We start from the raw sequence: 20024 nt of genomic DNA on the forward strand, positions 1-20024 counted from the left end.
TATATAAAGAGATTGTGAATGTAACTGTGTATTAGATGTTATTCTGGATCTCTGATGTGGAAATTATTTTGAAATTCACTAAATGAATGTTCTGGTCTGTTATCAGGCCAGGTTTTTTTGTCTTTCTCGTTTCTATTTTTCTTCTTCTTTCTTCTCTCTTTTCTTCTTTCTTGATTCTTGGAACCGTGACGCCCGAGCGATCTTCTGTGACACCCTGTGAACCTCAAGTTTGATGGCGAGCCAAGCAACCTTTTAGCAGAGTAGAAGATTCGTCGTGGAGAGGCGACGATATCCTTTCTATGATTCTTCCAGTTCACTTCTAGTGAATAAAGACGTTTCGATCTAAAGATCTCGGAAGGGTGTATGGTCATCCATAGACCAGATCAAGACAGTCAAAACTTTGAGAACACTTGAGGTCTTTTGAGAGACATTATATTTCTCTGTGTATTCTTTTCTTTGTTTTATTATTTTTTGATGTACTGAATTGACCGGTCTGTGTGTATATTTAAAAGGAAAAAGAACGAGTACACTCAGAGGGAATTTTCAGTCAGTTTTTATTGTTTATAGTCCATGTGATCTTGTAATTTACTTTCTTTTATTTATTTAACTTTCTACTTTTTCTTTTACCGTGAAATCAATTATACGTCTATTTCAAATTGAATCTGTGTCTGTCTGTTGCTTCTCAGTATAACCCGCTACCTCCTTAGCGATCCCTAAAATCTTCTGACTAATCCAAATCTTAACTATATTGCATAGTAAGCAATCCATTAAACTATTTCTAATTCTTAGACGAGTGTTACACTGGACTTCAGGCATTTTGGCATTTCCTTCTCCCCAGTCTTCCTCCAGACTCTGGCACCTTGATTTCCGAATGACATGCAAAATTTGAGCAACAGTCCAGTGCTACTTCTCTGTAGCCCAGGTCAGGCACTTCTGCCGCTGTTTCTTGTTCAAAAGTGGCTTGACCTGGGGAATGCGGCACCTGTAGACCAGTTCCTGCACATGCCTGTGCACGGTGGCTCTGGATGTTTCTACTCCATACTCAGTCCACTGATTCAGCAGGTCCCCCAAGGTCTGGAAACGGTCCTTCTCCACAATCTTCCTCAGGGTCCGGTCACCTCTTCTCGTTGTGCAGCGTTTTTTGCCACACTTTTCCTTCCCACAGACTTCCCACTGAGGTGCCTTGATACAGCACTCTGGGAACAGCCTATTCGTTCAGAAATTTCTTTCTGTGTCTTACCCTCTCGCTTGAGGGTGTCAGTGATGGCCTTCTGGACAGCAGTCAGGTCGGCAGTCTTACCCATGATTGCGGTTTTGAGTAATGAACCAGGCTGGGAGTTTTTAAAAGCCTCAGGATTCTTTTGCAGGAGTTAATTCGTTGATTCAGATGATTAGGTTAATAGCTTGTTTAGAGAATCTTTTCATGATATGCTAATTTTTTGGGTTTTCATGAGCTGTATGCCAAAATCATCAGTATTAAAACATTAAAAGACCTGAAATATTTCATTTGGTGTGCAATGAATCTAAAATATATGAAAGTTTAATTTTTATCATTACATTATGGAAAATAATGAACTTTATCAAAATATGCTAATTTTTTGAGAAGGACTCGTACACTTCCTTTAAGTGTCCCCAATTAAGCAAGCGACGGAGGCATGGAAGCCAAACTCCCATCAGGTGGCAGAATGGAGAGAAAAAATACTTGGTGTCGTTAAATTCCAGGCTGCAGCTGGAAGCAAATTTGAAGTCTCTAACTCAATCTCTAACTCATTTTTTATTTAATTTTTTACCATTCTAGATGGTTTGTCTGATTTCATGAATAACAAGTGAACGCATCCAGGCGAGGCTGTATCTCCGCAGTGCTAGCACATTGAGACCAATCTTGTTACATGTCATCACAAGCGATCAGAGGCTACATGCAGTGTTTCTGTTGTCTGGCTATCACCAGACCAAGTTCAATTTAAAATTGAACATTGGTCTGGGGAGTCTGCTCTGTATTTTCTACTGCACAAGAGGCATGATCAACGGGCATAATTTGAATAACTCTGTACACAATTGGATAGTCCTTCAACCAATCAGACCACAAGAGGCATTAAAACGGGCAACGACCCATCGTTTCTCTATCCGTCATCATGTTAAACATCATGTTTTGGTTTACTAACGTAAAAAATCATAAAACTGGTCTCTTTTGATTTAGTGCAGCATACTGAGTCAAACAATACCCAATTTTCCCATATCTGTCTTTGGGCATCGGCCACTTTGAATATTGAACACATAAGCGTATCATTAAGAAACTCTGTATGGGTCATGCCCTGGAGGTACTCAAAGACATCTTATAATCAAAAATTAAAGGAAATAATAATAAAAAAAAATGTTAAAGGTGCCCTAGAATGAGTTGAAACAATATGTTAAATTGTTCTCTAATATCTACATAGAGGGTATGTGGCTTATTTAAGGGCAAAAACTGTCCAAATACAGTTTTACAGGTCCATTTACAACCCTATAAATTGTCCCTAGGATATAATGCTCTGTTTTTGCCTCATTTGGAAGGGTAATGAATATTATTGTTGAGCTCTGCTATGATTGGCTTATTTCAGCAGCTCACACAAGTTCAGTCGTTCAGCGAAGCGGCTCGTGAGTCCTGACCGTCCTGACAGAACACAGACCGACTGAATGACACTTTAAGAAAAAAAACTCAAATGGAGATTGCAGAAATGCAGCTTACTTGTTTATTGGTGTTTTCAGATAATCCGCGCGTGAGAGAGAGAGAGCTTGCATGCATGTGGTTGCTGGATTGCACGTTTAGGTAAAACACTGGAGTATACGTGTTCTTTTTACAAAAAGGCTCTTATTGGGGGATTTAAATTACTGGCAGTGACAATATTCGCTATCCTCAAGTGACGCTTGTTTACCTGATGATTCGGCTGCGCAGTTTCGCCTGACAATGAACATGTTCGGACATATGCAAATTTTGGGGTTGTACATATTAATGATCCCGGCGATTGTGTCACAGTTGGCGTTATGTTGAGATTCAGTTATTTTTCCGTGGTGTTTTTCATGCACAAGATTTACATAAGAAGTAGGAGGCAATGGTGTTTGAGACTCACAGTATGTGATGTCCTTGCAATGAACTCTTATTATTTCACTATGGCAAGGTTAATTACATTTTTCATTCTAGGGCACCTTTAATAGCTTTTAATTAATTTAGCTTATTTTAACGAAACTAGGGGGGTTTCAGCTTTTTTTTGACAAAAATAGGTTAAAAACGTCTTTAATAACTCAGTGTTGGTGTAATGCATTACTAAGTACTGAATTACTATAGTTTAATAATTACTTTTCCCTTGAAAAAGTAAAGTATGGGATTACGCTTAATCCTGTAATTTAGTTAGTTAATTTTGCATTAAAAACTGTTTGGACTTTAGAACAATTCTATATAAAACAATAGTGTATTTTAAATAAAATGTAATGTCTAATGTTAAAATTCAAAATCTTATGTTAAAATGCATGCTTTTAATGTAACTGTCACGCTCAGGTTGTGCAAACGTACACAAAGAGGAAAATGAAAGTTAAGCAGTCTATAATTATCTACTCAGGGTAATTCCAAAATAGAGGCAAACAATGCAACACAACCGTAATAAAGACGAGACCGGACAACTGAGAACAGCAACACATGAGCATAAATACAGGTAACAAACATGGTAATAAAGTCACACACAGCTGAATGAAATGATGAATCAAATTAACATCCATGACAACAAACTAACAACTGAAAACAAAGTCCATGTGATGCATGTGGAATACACCCCCTCCCAGAAAGCGTGGCCTCGTGCCAGCAGATGGATGATGGAGGAGGTTCTAGAAGGAGGACAGGCATATGGGAGAGGGTCAAACAAAAAAGTCCAAAGTAGTGCAGATGCTGGGTATGTCCAGGGAATGGCCTTCAGCAGAGGCAGGTGGATGATCCAGGCCACAGTCGAGACTGCGCCCCATGGTGGCATCACAGTAGGGAATAGTCAGGGAGGTGTAGGCACAGACATGGGTACGACCGGAGGTGTCGATGACGAGCCCATCACGCACCCGAAGAGCCGATGTAGCAAAGAGGCTCTGCTGACCTAGGCAGCTGCGACGGAGGAAGCCAAAGCCGAAAGTCCAATGGTCACGGTCAACCTCGAGGGAGGTGGGTACAGGAGCCAGAGCGACAGATCGAGGAGGAGTGAAGTGCACAGAGGCAAGAGGCGGAGCCATGAGCGTCCCACGCCTAGGAAGAGAGCCTGAGGTGTTGCCACGCCACTGAGAGGAGGCAAAGGTGTTGCTGAGGGGTTGATTGGAGGAAGCGATGACAGGGTAGTAGGGGTGGCAATGGACTGGAGAAGTGACTGAAGACATTCACAGATACTGATGAAACATAAAGTCATTAGTGGTAGTTTGGAGAGTTGGTGAGAGAAGGAGACCGGGCATGGCCAGTGGGTCTGGTGAAGATGATACACGTTCAGGTAGAATTAAGTGATGCAGAGTATTCACTTCTCCAAACAAACTCATTGTCCATTAAACCCATCCATTACTCACTCTCAGTGGTGTACAGTCCCCTCAAACTCCACTAATACTCTCTCTGCGACGGACGAAGTAGGAGGCTCACACACCATACTTTGCTCTCATGGGTACTGGCTCTAATGTCACGGTGGAGTCACTTGCGTTGTCTGCGGTGGGCTCAGGATACTCACCTAAAGGATTATTAGGAACACCTGTTTAATTTCTAATTAATGCAATTATCTAATCAACCAATCACATGGCAGTTGCTTCAATGCATTTAGGGGTGTGGCCCTGGTCAAGACAATCTTCTGAACTCCAAACTGAATGTCAGAATGGGAAAGAAAGGTGATTTAAGCAATTTTGAGCGTGGCATGGTTGTTGGTCTAAGTATTTCACAATCTGCTCGGTTACTGGGATTTTCACGCACGGATGGGCTACAACAGCAGAAGACCCCACCGTGTACCACTAATCTCCACTACAAATAGGAAAAAGAGGCTATAATTTGTACAAGCTCACCAAAATTGGACAGTTGAAGACTGAAAAAAATGTTGCCTGGTCCGATGAGTCTCGATTTCTGTTGAGACATTCAGATGGAAGAGTCAGAATTTGGCATAAACAGAATAAGAGCAAAGATCCATCATGCCTTGTTACCACTGTGCAGGCTGGTGGTGGTGGCAGAGTCCTGCACAAGTCCGATTTTGTAAATCCGCACCCGCCTGTACCCGCGGTGCGTTAAACCGCATCCAACCCGTTTTCCGACATGGAGCACTAATTAAAATCCGCACCCGACCCGACCCGCTTAAAATAGAACCGACACCCGACCTGCACCCGAAATAAAATTAGTTTAGCATATAACATTATATAGGCCTACACCAATTATTGCCAGGTCATACAAAAGTAATTACAGCACCGTGCCACGTCTTTAAAATTCGAACACATTATTTTCAATGAGTGCACACACCGGTGGCGGCATTCGGCGCCTGTCCGCGGCAACTCAGGAAGTTGTTCAAAATCCTGCCGCGCCACAGAGCGGCAATGTACTGATTTCACCCTGTGCTACAAGATGCACATATCATGCAGTTATTCTGTCAGAAGTGGATTCAAAACTGAGCTCATGTGTATATCACTTGTATGTCCGCGTCCGGTGGTGAGCTTCGCGTCTGGTGTGCGACCCCCTTGAAGCCTTGTGTGATATTTTGAAAGTGAGAGAATCTTGGGAGGGTGCACGGCGGCGCGAGCATAAATAACCCAGTATTGTTTTGAAATTATTTTATTACTTTAAATACAGGCAAGACATTTTTTTTTAGATGTGTTCCTAAAAATATGCATATATTTTTACGTTGGCAAGTGACTGTTTTAAACCCATGTTAGACCCGTGTTTCCCCCTTGTCCGATCTGACCTGCACCCGTATCCGACACAGTTGGATGTTTTTCACCTGTTTCAGCTTAATTTCCAGGTCGACACGTCAGATACCCGCGGGTACCTGAACCCGTGCAGGACTCTGGGTGGTGGTGTAATGGTATGGGGGATGTTTCCTGGCACACTTTAGGCCCCTTAGTGCCAATTGGGCATTGGATAAATGCCACGGCCTACCTGAGCATTGTTTCTGACCATGTCCATCCCTTTATGACCATCATGTACCCATCCTCTGACTTCCAGCAAGATAATGCACCATGGAACAAAGCTTGAATCATTTCAAATTGTTTTCTTGAACATGACAATGAGTTCACTGTAATAAAATGGCCCCCACAGTCACCAGATCTCAACCCAATAGAGCATCTTTGGGATCAATCAATCAATCAACTTTATTTATATAGCGCTTTTACAATCACGATTGTGTCAAAGCAGCTTCACAGTGTCAAACAGGGTAATATTGCGACAAAATTAGATTTAGCTGTACAGCCGTACTGGAGAAAACAGTGATGTTATCAGCTTATTTTAATTTATCATATAGCGACAATGTTGGCAGATCAGTATTATAGTTTATAGAATTAAATAAGACCTAATTCATATATTTTATTTGTATAATAAGTTGAATAACTTTAATCATATTTTTAGTGTCCCCAACTGAGCAAGCCAAGCCAAAGGCGACAGTGGCAAGGAACCAAAACTCCATCGGGGCATGATGGAGAAAAATAAACCTTGGGAGAAACCAGACTCAGTCGGGGTGCCAGTTCTCCTCTGGCCTATTAACACACCGTGTAAGATTATTATTCTGGCAACCTTACAGGTCGGAAATCATATTAGATCGGATTATTCAAAATTTTCAGGGTATCACGGAAGAGACAGATTTATTTAGGATGGGGCGTCAATTACACAAGAGTATGAATACATGAAAGATCGGAATTATTGCGCCGAAGACGGGTTTTGAGCATGTCGTGCCAGTGAGGCAAATTCGGAGGAGACACCATTTGACACGGCTCAGCAGACACTCCAGGATGCGTTGGTCATGTCCAGGCAGGTCCACCATCCGATCCGGACAGGGCCCAGATCCGGGATAAACCTCGGGATAAACAGAGAGACTAACATTAGCGTAGATGTCACTCTTTTTATGATGTAACGAGTACATCAGGTGTTATGGGAAGTGTTCCCGGTTCCGGCTGACCTAGTTAATGCAGCCTAACAATCAGTCAATTGAATTGAATAATGAAAGTTAAAAATGTTCTATGTGTATGCCATAGTAAAGAGATGTGTTTTTAGTCTAGATTTAAACTGACAGAGTGTGTCTGCTTCCCGAACAATGCTAGGAAGACTATTCCACAATTTAGGAGCTAAATAGGAAAATGATCGACCGCCTGCAGTTGATTTAGATATTCTAGGTATTATCAACTGGCCAGAGTTTTGAGACCGCAATCGATGTGATGGGGTATAATGCGTTAAGAGCTCGCTTAAGTACCGGGGAGCTAAACTATTTAGTGCTTTGTAAGTAATAAGCAAGATTTTAAAATGTATGCGATGTTTAATAGGGAGCCAGTGCAGTGTTGACAGAACTGGACTAATATGATCATACTTCCTGGTTCTAGTAAGAACTCTAGCTGCTGCATTTTGGACTAGCTGGAGTTTGTTTATTAAGCGAGCAGGGCAACCACCCAGTAGAGCATTACAATAATCTAGCCTTGAGCTCATTAACGCATGTACTAACTGTTCAGCATTTTGCATTGAAAGCATGTGCCGTAATTTAGATATATTTTTAAGATGATAGAATGCGGTTTTACAGATGCTAGAAACGTGGCTTTCAAATGAAAGATTGGTATCAAAGAGCACACCCAGGTTCCTCACTGACGACGAGGGCTTGACAGAGCACTCATCAAGTGTTAGACAGTATTCTCGGTTACTACTTGTGGAGCTTTTCTGTCCAATAATTAAAAATTCAGTTTTATCTGAATTAAGTTGCAGAAAATTACTATTCATCCAATTTTTTATATCAGCTATGCATTCTGTTAATCTTGTGAATTGGTAGGTTTCATCCGGGCGTGAGGAAATATAGAGCTGAGTATCGTCAGCATAACAATGAAAACTAACGCCATGTTTCCTAATGATATCTCCCAGTGGTAGCATATACAGGGTGAAAAGCAACGGTCCTAACACTGAGCCTTGCGGTACCCCATACTGAACTTGTGATCGGTGTGACATCTCTTCATTTACTGCTACAAACTGATAACGGTCAGATAAGTACGATTTAAACCATGCCAAAGCAGTTCCACTAACGCCAACATAATTTTCGATTCTATTCAGAAGAATATTGTGATCGATAGTATCAAATGCAGCGCTAAGATCGAGTAACACTAATAGAGAGATACAACCACGATCAGATGATAAGAGTAAATCATTTGTAACTCTAATTAGAGCAGTCTCAGTGCTATGATACGGTCTAAATCCTGACTGGAAATCCTCACATATACCATTTCTTTCTAAAAAAGAACATAATTGTGAAGACACGGCCTTTTCTAGTATTTTTGATAGAAACGGTAGATTCGAGATTGGCCTGTAATTGACTAATTCTTTAGGATCAAGTTGTGTTTTTTTAATAAGTGGTTTAATTATAGTCAACTTAAAAGTTTTCGGTACATATCCTAATGTCAAAGATGAATTAATGATATTAAGCAGAGGATCTATGACCTCTGGAAGTATCTCTTTTAATAGCCTAGTCGGTATAGGGTCAAGCATACATGTTGTTGATTTTGATGATTTTACAAGTTTAGCCAGTTCTTCTCCTCCTATAGCAGTGAATGAGTGTAATTTTTCCTCAGTGACCCTGCAGTGCTCTGTCTGAAGTGATACTGTATTAGACGGCTGCATGGTTATAATTTTATTCCTAATATTATCAATCTTACTAGTAAAGAAGTTCATAAAGTCATTACTGCTGTGTTGTTTACAAACATCAGAAGCTGAAGCTTTATTTTTTGATAATTTAGCCACTGTATCGAATAAATACTTAGGGTTGTGTTTGTTTTCTTCTAAAAGAGATGAGAAATAAGCAGATCTAGCAGTTTTTATGGCCTTTCTGTATGCAATCATGCTCTCTTTCCACAAATTGCGAAAAACCTCTAGTTTTGTTTTCTTCCAGCTGCGCTCCATTTTTCTGGCTGCTGTTTTAAGGGCCCGAGTGTGCTCGTTGTACCACGGCGTTGGATTATTTGCTTTAATCGTCTTTAAGCGCCGGGGAGCAACTATGTCTAAAGTGCTAGTAAAGAGAGAGTCAATAGTTTCTGTTGCAGCATCAAGTTCCTCTTGGCTATCTGTAATGCTGAGGAGATGGAACTGATGAGGAAGATTATGTACAAAGCAATCTTTAGTCGCAGCGGTTATCGTCCTGCCATATTTGAAGCGAGGGGATGGCTTTGCAGCCTTAGGTAAATTAAGTATACATGATATTAGGTAATGATCTGAGATGTCATCGCTCTGCTGCAGAATTTTAACAGTATCAACATTTATTCCATGTGACATTATTAGATCTAAAGTATGATTAAGGCGATGAGTGGGTCCTGATACGTGTTGTCTAACTCCAATAGAGTTTAGAATGTCTCTAAATGCCAATCCCAATGCGTCTTTTTCATTGTCTACGTGGATATTAAAATCCCCAACAATTAGTACTTTATCTACAGCTAATACTAACTCCGATACAAAACCAGCAAATTCTTTGATAAAGTCTGTATTGTGCCCTGGTGGCCTGTATACAGTAGCCAACACAAATGTCAGAAGGGATTTATCATTTACACTACACAGCGTTACATAAAGCACCAAAACTTCAAAGGAATTATATTTGAAACTAGACTTCTGAGTAATACTGAAAATATTATTATAAATTACAGCCACACCTCCCCCTTTACCTTTCAGACGTGGCTCATGTTTGTAACAATAATCTCGGGGGGTGCACTCATTTAAAGTAATGTAATCATCAGGTTTTAGCCAGGTTTCTGTCAAACACAGCACATCTAAGTTATGATCTATAATCATATCATTGACAACAAGCGTTTTTGGCGAAAGGGATCGAATATTCAGCAACCCAAGCTTTATCAATTGTTCATCCGTATTATATCTGTTGTTTATTTGTTGGACATCAATTAAATTTTTACTGTGATGTGGTGGAATGAGAGCTTTGTGCCCTAGATGTGCATCCCACAACTCTCCATTAACTGCAAAATGCTGTCCTATCAATATGGGCCAAAATTTCTAATGAATGCTTTCAGTAATCTTGTAACATCAGGGCCACCTAGAATTAAGGCAGTTCTGAAGGTGAAAAGGGGTCAAACACAGTATTAGTGTGGTGTTCCTAATAATCCTTTAGGTTAGTGTAGATCCACGTTTACTTGGTGTAGTTGGCGGGGCACTGTATTGTTAGTGGGGTTTGGTGTCATTGTCGACAGGTTAGACAGTGAGCGGTGATCTGCAGGATCCCAGCGCCCACTCCACGAAGTCGATGAACCTCCCTTAAGGACCTTGCCCGGACAGATGTGCTCTGGTGCCGTTTTTCAAGCCAGCAAGCAGGAAGGAACAGAGTCAGTTGTCCAGGATTGATGTTAAAGTACTGTTCCAGGTGTTCCTCTGGGGGAGTGATCCTCCTGCTTAAGGAACAACTGCAGGGAGGTCCATCGTGACAAAAAAAACAAACCAAACTGAATAAACACGCCGCAACAATGTTATTAATGTTATTAAGGCTTCTGATTACTCATTGTTGCTGTTGGTCTGATGCTCCCAGTCATGCTTGCATGACTCATCATTATGCCTGAATTTGAGGTTTTCACAAAAATGTGTTCATTAAGCCTTTGTCTAGCGATCTAAATATGCCACTGGTGCTTCCACTCAGCACAAGTTTGGTATCGTTTTAAAGTGCAGCATTCCAACTTTATGAATTACTGTCTTGACGAATATTCACATTATCTGTTATGTCTTAAGTCAGATATTCTCAACCCTGATCAACTATAAACATATCGTTTCACATCCACAGTATCACAGTATTTGTCTTCATTTTGAGCATTTTTTTTTATTTTTTATGCGGCTTAAGTGTCCAAATATTTTCTGGGGCCACTGCATATATGTCAATGTACAGAGATATACTATGCGAGATTACCCTAACTGCTTAGGGACAGTGTCATTCTGAAAAGCATAAATCTTTCATCTGGATCACTGCGATAAAACATAACAAGTGTAACATAAAATAAGAATAATTGTAAGGGTAGTTGTCAGTTTCAAAATCCCCAGAGGCAACAAATGAGCAACACGTTTGTTTGCTTTTCAAGGTGAGCTTGTGGTGACAATATATTGTATAAAGTCTCATTGCAGTGGGGAATTTTGTAGCATTTCCTGTTAGTAAAATCTTGATGGGTAAAGCCATAGGCTTGGAATGATGGAATGCTCATGTGTATTTTCCTTCAGGGGCCAACTCAAAGGGACACCTCTGTACCACACGTCTGTGTGCCAAAAGAAGAATGTTCCCCAATGTGCCATCCATCTGTGTCATCTGGTGTCTGCAAGATGGCAGACTCAGTTTTAAAAAAGGATTCTGAGTTTGGCTCTGATGGTGCAGAACTCAAGGATCTGTTATCCAAGGTAAATTCTATACACACTACTAGTTGAAAGTTTGCTTTCAAATAACTTTTTGACAATTAAGTATGAACAAAAGTAGGCTACTGATGTTTAATGTATTAGATTACATACATAGTGTTCAGTGTTCCAACATCCCTTGTAATAAATTAATTTGTATATATTTGTGTATATTTTTCAGGTGACCAATGAAGATATAATAATGGCCCGTGGATACAGCTTGACTCCAACTCAGAGAGCAGAAAGGACATCCCGTCCGACCAAAACCATTCAAGGCCTTTCACTAATTGCAACCTGGACACCTAAAAAAGAGTATAACAGATCTAAAATATTTTGTGATTTACTGTGGCCCTAAAAAGTATTTGGACATTCCAGCCATACTTAAATTGTATTCGTTTAATTGCATTAAATAACGAAATATCTAAGAAAGTGTCATCTGTGCTTAAATAAAGCAGGATCTTCATTTTTAATGAACGATATTTGGTTGATTTTTAGTGGATGTAGTCAGTTCACACACAGGGTCACCACAGGTTAAGGTCATCACATAACTATGAACATATTCCATTTAACATTTTATAACCACATGGTGTCCAAAACTTTTTTGTTCTATAGTGCATAATTGTAATTATTATTATTTTATTTTTTTAAAGTATGCTTATGCTATTCTTTGTGAAAAGGAAGTACACTTTAGCATGCTTTTCAAAAAAGCACTCTTTACATAAATATTAACTTTGCATATACTACATTCTATGTAAGTACATTTTACTTAAATTCTATTTATGTTTTTTTATTTGACCCTTAATAGCATGTAATATGCAGTCAAATGAAAATGAATTTTAGTTAAAATGTATATAAAATGCAACCTAAATAAAGCTCTTAACCAATACATTAAAATAAGCATTTCTTCTTTAAAGCATGACAAAAAATTTTTTAAACTTGTAAAATAATTATTTTATATAATTAAAAAAATATTTAATACAAGTTTACATTTTTAATGCACCTTTAAAGAAAGAAAAATTAAACATTAAATTATCATTTTAATTTTTACTTAAGTGTGTTTTTAAGAACTTAAATGTGTTAAGAAGCAATCATGAAAGCGTACTTAAGTGGCATTCTATTACATTAATATTATTTAAGTATAGTGCACATTCAACACAATTAAGTACACTTCTTTTGTACTGGAGATGGTCCTTTTAAAATAGATGTAGGTTTGATGTTTTGCATCTAATGCAATGATATTCAGACAATTTAAGTAGGTGTCAATGTCCAAATACTTTTGAGGCAGCTGTATGGCACTAAGGTTCACTAATCTATGTGTTGATATATTGGCATGTTCCACTTGCTATCAGTATGTCAATCTCTCAACGCATCTCTAGCGGAAGGGCGCAGAGGGTGGCCTTGGTTGCAAATGATCATCTAGTTTCATGCTACCTGAGAAGAGCTTCCAAAGCTGTCATCAACTCCCCCTCAGCCCTATTTAGGGAGCAGTAACACAGCAAGTAATTGCCCGTCACTTACTCCACTCATCTGTGCTGCGTGTCTGTCTGGAGCCAGCACACCTACGCATCCCTCCTCCCAACCTCTCCAGCACTCACCTGAGAGCTGATAACGCAAGATTTACTACCTGCGCGGCTGGACCTGTGCCACTCCCTCGCTCTTGAAAAAGGGCCTTTTAATTACTAGCTTTTTCCAGTCACTAGGGTCACTGAAAGGTTCCTGTTGGACGTGGTTGAGAGGTTTTATATGAGAGCCGCCTGCCTACGGGGCAGATGGATAGCGAGGCAGGTTGAAGGTTCCTCCTTATGGTTCAGGAATGTTTCTTTTCAGTGCAGGCAGGGCCAGTGACTTTGGTGTGACCTTCCAGGTCTTTCGTTGAGGCTTAACCGTGCCAGAGTGGGGTGATAAATCTAGCTTGTCACAGGCCATAGTGAACGAAACGTACGCAATAAATTGGCGCTGTCAGTGGAGCCGTGGGGACGTGGGTGGCGGAGGGCCTCTCCTGCCTGTCTGCAGTTTGCGGAACACAAAGGGCCCACACACAAAGTCAGTTCTGAGGTCGTTTCTCCCGCTGTCTACAGTTCAAACAGTGGTGTGAAGTTATGGCAGAGACGATCTGTGTAAATAGACTGACATCTTTTTATGGCAGAACATAGGGCCTTATATCACATTGAGTTGGCACCAAAAATGGTTTACATTTAAGTTCCAAGAAATGTTCCTGTGAGACCCTAATATTAGATTGAATGACATTTCAGTCATGAAAATATATTTATTTATATTGTGTTATGTAACAGAATATCAGGCCTTTAAATATGCATTTGAACCTTAAAGTGTTAGTTCACCCAAAAATTCTGTCATTAATTGCTCACCCTAATGTCTTTCCAAACCTTTAAGATCTTCGGAACACAAATTAAGATATTTCCGAGAGCTCTCTGACCCCTCATGACAGCAATATAATTAACACTTACAAGGCCCAGAAAGGTAGTAAAGACATAATTAAAAAGTCCATGTTACTACAGTGGTTCAGACTTAATTTTATAAAGTGATTATAGTATAGAAGAGAGAATACTTTTTGTGCTCAAAAAATAAACAAGAATAACTTTATGCAACACCTTGTTACCACAAGTGAACCGCTTCCTAGTTCTACGTCAGTAGCCGACTTGGCCGATGCTGTTCATGTGAGCACCACGATGGGTGAATTTGTGTGAAATAACCCTTTTAAAGACTTCTGAGCAAGCAAAGCATAGTTTGAGACATACAATGGTGTCCAAAATCTGAGACCCATAATGGAAATGCTTCTGTTTTGCATTAGCATCTGTCTTGTTTTGTTATGATCACATGATCATGAGCTCAACACTTAAGTGTACATAACTTACCGTTCTTTCGTCAGCCACAAACCACAATATATGTTTGGGGACAGTGAGACATTTTAATGTTTTTAAAATAAGTCTCTTATACTAACCAAAGCTGCATTTATTTGACCAATAAAATAGCAATGCTGTGATATTTTTTAAAGTCACTGTTTTCTATTTGAATATATTTTAGTCAGCCTTCAGTGTCACAAGCTCCTTGAGAACTCATTCTAACATGCTGATTTGCTGCTTAAGAAACTTTTCGTATTATTATCAATAAAAAAATAGATATAATTATTTTGTAACATTTTAAATGTTTTTACTGTCACCTCAATTGAATGCACCTTGCTGAAAATTTTTTAATCAAAAAACCATGAAAGCATGGCCTCGTACGTTTTCTGTATTTTGAAGAAAATCAAAAAACAATTGTCCCCTCAAATTGTTTGTTCTGTCCACAGTGCTGAAGGTTATAAAACCATCCACCATTTATGTACCACTCCTGCCAGTCAAGTCGTGCCTGTTGAACTCCAGCTTGCTTCTAGAATCTGCCACACTCAAACCATGATCACTGCAACAGCACAGTTTAACCAGCAGAGGGCAGCACTTGGACATATATTTGCACATCCGGACATAAAGAGGTATAAGCCTGGCTGATTCATATTAGAGCTCATTATTGTGCATTCAGGTCATCATTTATGTTCTACATTATTTGAGATCTCTACCTGTTTGAGTCACTCTAAAGATCTATTTCCATTCCTAATATGAAATTTTCAGATGTGATGACGTGTCATTAATGCTATAATACTCAATGTAGGCTGGTGTGTGAAGGTGTTTCTGTTGATTCTACTGGGGTTTCAACACAGACAGACTGTGTTTCCCACATGCCTCAACAGACGTCAGATACGCTGGAGGACTGGCAGAGAATAGCAGAGTATTACGTGGAGAGACCAAGGATTATGATGTGTGGACATGCTGTATGAAATATATTGTTTTATGACTCACCTTCAGGGACTTTCATCAAAGTGAATAATGCGTGACACTGACTACTAGATCTATTTAAAACCAAGGCTCTAGTTTTAAGGAACTACATGCAAAACAGGCTGTGGTTTATGATAAGACAATTATGCTATTTAGCACGTTATCAAATTAAACACATGAATAAATGTTTAGTTAAAACTGACTTAAGTCTGTGACCTTCCTTGAATAGCTTATATATAAAACTATACACATTTTTAAACAGTTATGGTCTTTTAAGCATTTAGAACCCAAATTAAACCTAATTTATTTCAGGATACTGGAAGTATTCTGTCACTAGATGGCATTGGACACATTATTTTTCCCAATAGAATTAACAGATTAATTAAAGATTTTCTGATTTTTGTTTTATCGTTCAAGCTTTAATTTGTTCTGGGTTATTAAATGTAGACTGTTGCATAAATTTCACATTAGGCCCCTTTGATTATCACTTGAATTATTTGATTTGGTTTTTAAACAGCTATTTCCAACATCCTTTTATTGTATTTCTTCATTTCTCATAGGCAACACTGTGTCCCAGTGAGCTCAGAATGTTCTGGAACCCAGCACCTCCTAAATTTATCTGTGCCCCCACTGTTATGAAAGACACACTTTTCCCCAAATACCAGGTACAGCAGCACCATTAACAAATGGACCTGTGATTCCTTCTCAGTGCGCTGGGACTTTTTTTCGGCAGAAATCACTGCATGCCTCCCCCATCAGCTTCCTGCGTTTACTCTGCAGACTTCTACATTCAGAGAAGAGCCCAGAGCAGCTCTGTGTCTGTACTCTGACAATGATACATGCTTTCTCTCTCTTGAATACAATTATCTTGTGAGCGCATAAGAGAAATGGGGTGATGCGCTTGAGAATAATCTTGTCAAGAGTTTAAATAAAATTAGGAGCATGACTTGCATATTAATGCCTGTAATTCACATGAATTATAGCTATTCATATTTTCTCAAATATATTTCCTTTATGCTTTCTCGTGATGGTAATATTAAATTCCTTATGTTACCTTCTGCTCTGGAAAAATGTCAGAGTAAAAAGTGAATTCCAATGTAATACAATTTTAAGTCAGTTTTTTCTAATTCATTTTTTTTTTTTATTGAATTTTGTGTCCTTAGGTAACTCAGCCAGACATGTGCAAAGAAAATCTATTGAACCTGTTGGACGAGCATAATGTGGTGGAGTCCGTTAACCATGTGATGAATGAAGAACAGATTACTACTGAGGTTTGTTTATTTAATTAACCTTAAATAAAATAGTCTTAAATCATTTTTCTGTATTTTACAATGCGTATATATAATATAATACCATTAAATTCTTTACGAACATGTTATTCTAAAAAATATATATGGTATGGTCCCACTTTGTATTAGGTGGCCTTAACTATTGACATCAAAAATTATGTACAATGTACTTATTGTGTCCATATTGTATTGTAAAACACTTTTGCTGATACTGAGGTGGATACAGGTAAAGTTAGACACTCAGGACACGTACAAGCAACAATAACAGACAACTGAACTGAACCACAGGGCTTGAATACACTGTAAATTAATCAAAGAAACAAGATATAGCTGCACATAATAATTAATCAATGAATAACTAAGATAACTAACAGCAAACTAAACGTGAAAAACACCCAAAGAACAGATACCATGTAAAAACCAAGCGGCAACCTCCCCCAGTTTCTGTTGAAGACAACACGGAAATGACTTAAACTGCAATTTCTCAACTGGCCACTAGGGACAGGCTCCAGAAGGTAGCAGAATCTCTTTGAGCTCCATGTTAAAGGTCCCGTTCTTCGCGTGTTTTCGAAGCTTTGATTATGTTTACAGTGTGCAATATAACATGATTTCATGTTTCGCATGTAAAAAAACACAGTATTTTTTTTACACAATTTACTTATCTTAAAAACGGCCTGATGATTTCCTTGTTCTATGAAGTCCCTCCTTCAGAAACACGTAACGAGTTCTGATTGGGCCAGCGCTTCCCGTGTTGTGATTGGACAGCAGCTTAGCGCACTTTGCCTGGAAAGGTCCCGCCTCTTACCATAACGGGGAGATTCAAGCGTTGAATGTGCGCTCTTCTCCACGTGGGAGAGCAACAAGACCACACCCCCTATTTTGCATGTACTTGTGGGCAGAGGGTTAGTCAACAAATGGTTCTAGTGACATTCCTGCAGGAAGTGCAGGGGTGTAGTCCAAACCGGACGTTTGCTGTAGGCTTTGAAAGGGAACTTCTGTTAAATAAAATATCTCGCTTGGCATTGAACTTTGAGCGTTATAATTTTACAGGTATTATTTATGCTCTAACAGATACATTACACACTAACTTAAGTTTGAAAGATGGAATCGCGAAGAACGGGACCTTTAAAATGGCCAACTTTACAGCAGAAAAAAACATGTTTATATCCTGGTACAAATTAGGGTTTGGGTCTATACTGCTATTTTTCCCCTTCATGACAACTGTGAGGGGGGTGAATTTTTTATAACTCATTTGTTTACATTATTGTAAGCCTTAAAATTTCTGCATAATTAAGGTGATAGGTGAGTGACAGGTGGATAGCCACTTATCCGATGTCTGTTAGTCATTGCGTCACCTCAGCTCCGCCCACATCCCGGCGCTTTTTTTGCTATTCGGGTGTGCCAAAATGTCAACGGCCAGCTCGTCTCTACTTTACGCTTCAAAACTGCTCTGCAGAATCCTATGGGTGACGGTTCAGACACTGCATCCATATTTCTTTTACAGTGTCTGGTAAAAACAGTACTATTGTTGAAGATTATTCTAATGCATGCATATTTTTTAGCAAATTATGTATTCATAATTTGTATTCAGGAATTAGAAAACATATTTACATTTGTTTTTGATGCAGTATAGAATGTCATTATGCAAAAAGCCTCTATCACTACTTGAAATGTCATCTCTTCATATTTGTCTTCATACAACAAAAAGCAAGAAAACAAGATAAGAAGACATTTTTTACTTTGTGTTCATGTCACTTACTCCAGTGAGCTCTCGAGAGTTTTCTGTGTAAAATTGTGTTGGACTTTCTCTAAAAATGTGGCCTTGTCCCCAGGAAAATGTCTTGTCTATTAAGTGTAAGTCTGTGGCAGACTTCAGAACAACAGCCTCACCAACTCCCACTGGGTTCGTCTCAACAGAACAGGTTAAAAACCTTTTCCGGTTTTATTGTTGGAATATTATTTCATGATTTCCTAGTACTTTTTTTGGTTAAAGCTTTGTTGGTTAAAGCTAGAGTCTCTGTAATATAACAGCAGCACTCTTTCCTGTTCCTTGGTATATGGCATTTTAGCATTTAGACGTTTTGATATTTTTCCAAGACACTGTTTGAGAGAGAATCAAAACTGTAACAACTGTAATTTTAACAGCATTGTAACAGAAACTAGTGCAATCAGAATTTCAGCTCTTGTAATATCCTGTCTCCCTCCGGGGTTTCAGACCAGACGGCCTCGTTCTGCCCCGCACTTAACCCCAGATCTTGAGCCCTATCTTCAGCTGCAGTCTGACTTCACCAGCCTTTCCCGGGAGCTGGAGCATGTGTGGTGGCAGTGGCAGCAGAACACAATCTGTGCAGCTCTGGCCAGAAAATCCCCATCTAATGCCAAACAGGCAAATTCCCGGGAGATTCACACAGAGCCCAACTCATCAGTTAATCCCCGCCAGACCTCAAACCACAGGAGGAACCCACACAAAGGCAAAGAGAGGACAGGGGTGTCCTGTTCTAAACACAGGGTCATAAAGAGAGGAAAGACACACAGCTCTGTCATGATAGCCTACGTTTGGGAAAAACTGAGAGAGCCACCACGGACACTAACAAGGTTTTGTTACTTTCATTATTAAAGCATATTTTAAAATGACTCTAATTCCAAACCAAGGACAAAACATGAAATTGCATGTAAACCAATTATATAATCAGCATTTTATGATGCAATGCATCTTTTATCGCATAAATACAATACATTTTGTACATAATCTTTCTGGAACTTTTTAAGTCTGTTGTAATTATGCTTATCTTTCTTTTATTCTCTAAAAGGAGCGAGTCTCTGTGTCAGATACCATGGGAGTCCAAAACTTTAGAAGGGCAAGTTTCACCCCTCCTCTACCTCAGTCTGCCTATGCTCCTAGATTTTGAGAGCTTTGCCACAGATCGTGGTGGAATACCTGACACCACATCCCCCAGAGAGTGGGTCAGAGACATATGGGATGCCTGGTTTGACGATGTCTTTCCTCCTCTGGAAAGTGTCCAGAGTGCAGGCTCTCTCCCTGCTGGCCTGGAGGAGAACCGGCTTCCACAGGACAAGATCCAGAATCTGGACAAAGTGGATTTGTATGCGGTTTTGGACGAAGGTCTCACTACAGCTGATTTGGAGCATGAAGTAGCCAAGCTGACCCAAACTTTGATTGAACGTGGAAACCATGGTGCCTTCGACTGGTGTCGACGTGGAGCACTTTACATCAAACTTGGTTATCTCAACAAGGCCCTTGAAGATCTCAATGCTGTAAGCCGTATTTTTTTGTGTGTGCTTTTTACTAGTAATGCATGCTAAGGTAAACCA

General features: G+C 39.5%; 1 protein-coding gene across 1 annotated transcript in view; it reads left to right on the top strand.

The window, feature by feature from the left end:
• ttc6 (tetratricopeptide repeat domain 6) overlaps positions 1-20024 on the top strand; it is a 90696-nt gene that overhangs the window by 8125 nt on the left and 62547 nt on the right. The window contains exons 3-11 of the mRNA XM_067455934.1: positions 11408-11581; positions 11757-11887; positions 14883-15062; positions 15239-15398; positions 15963-16067; positions 16566-16673; positions 18524-18613; positions 18907-19286; positions 19502-19967. Of these exons, the coding sequence (XP_067312035.1) occupies positions 11408-11581; positions 11757-11887; positions 14883-15062; positions 15239-15398; positions 15963-16067; positions 16566-16673; positions 18524-18613; positions 18907-19286; positions 19502-19967 (1794 nt within the window). The remainder of the gene's footprint in view (positions 1-11407; positions 11582-11756; positions 11888-14882; positions 15063-15238; positions 15399-15962; positions 16068-16565; positions 16674-18523; positions 18614-18906; positions 19287-19501; positions 19968-20024) is intronic.

Source organism: Pseudorasbora parva, chromosome 10 (genome assembly GCF_024679245.1).
Source record: "Pseudorasbora parva isolate DD20220531a chromosome 10, ASM2467924v1, whole genome shotgun sequence".
NCBI classification, from domain to species: Eukaryota; Metazoa; Chordata; class Actinopteri; order Cypriniformes; family Gobionidae; genus Pseudorasbora; species Pseudorasbora parva.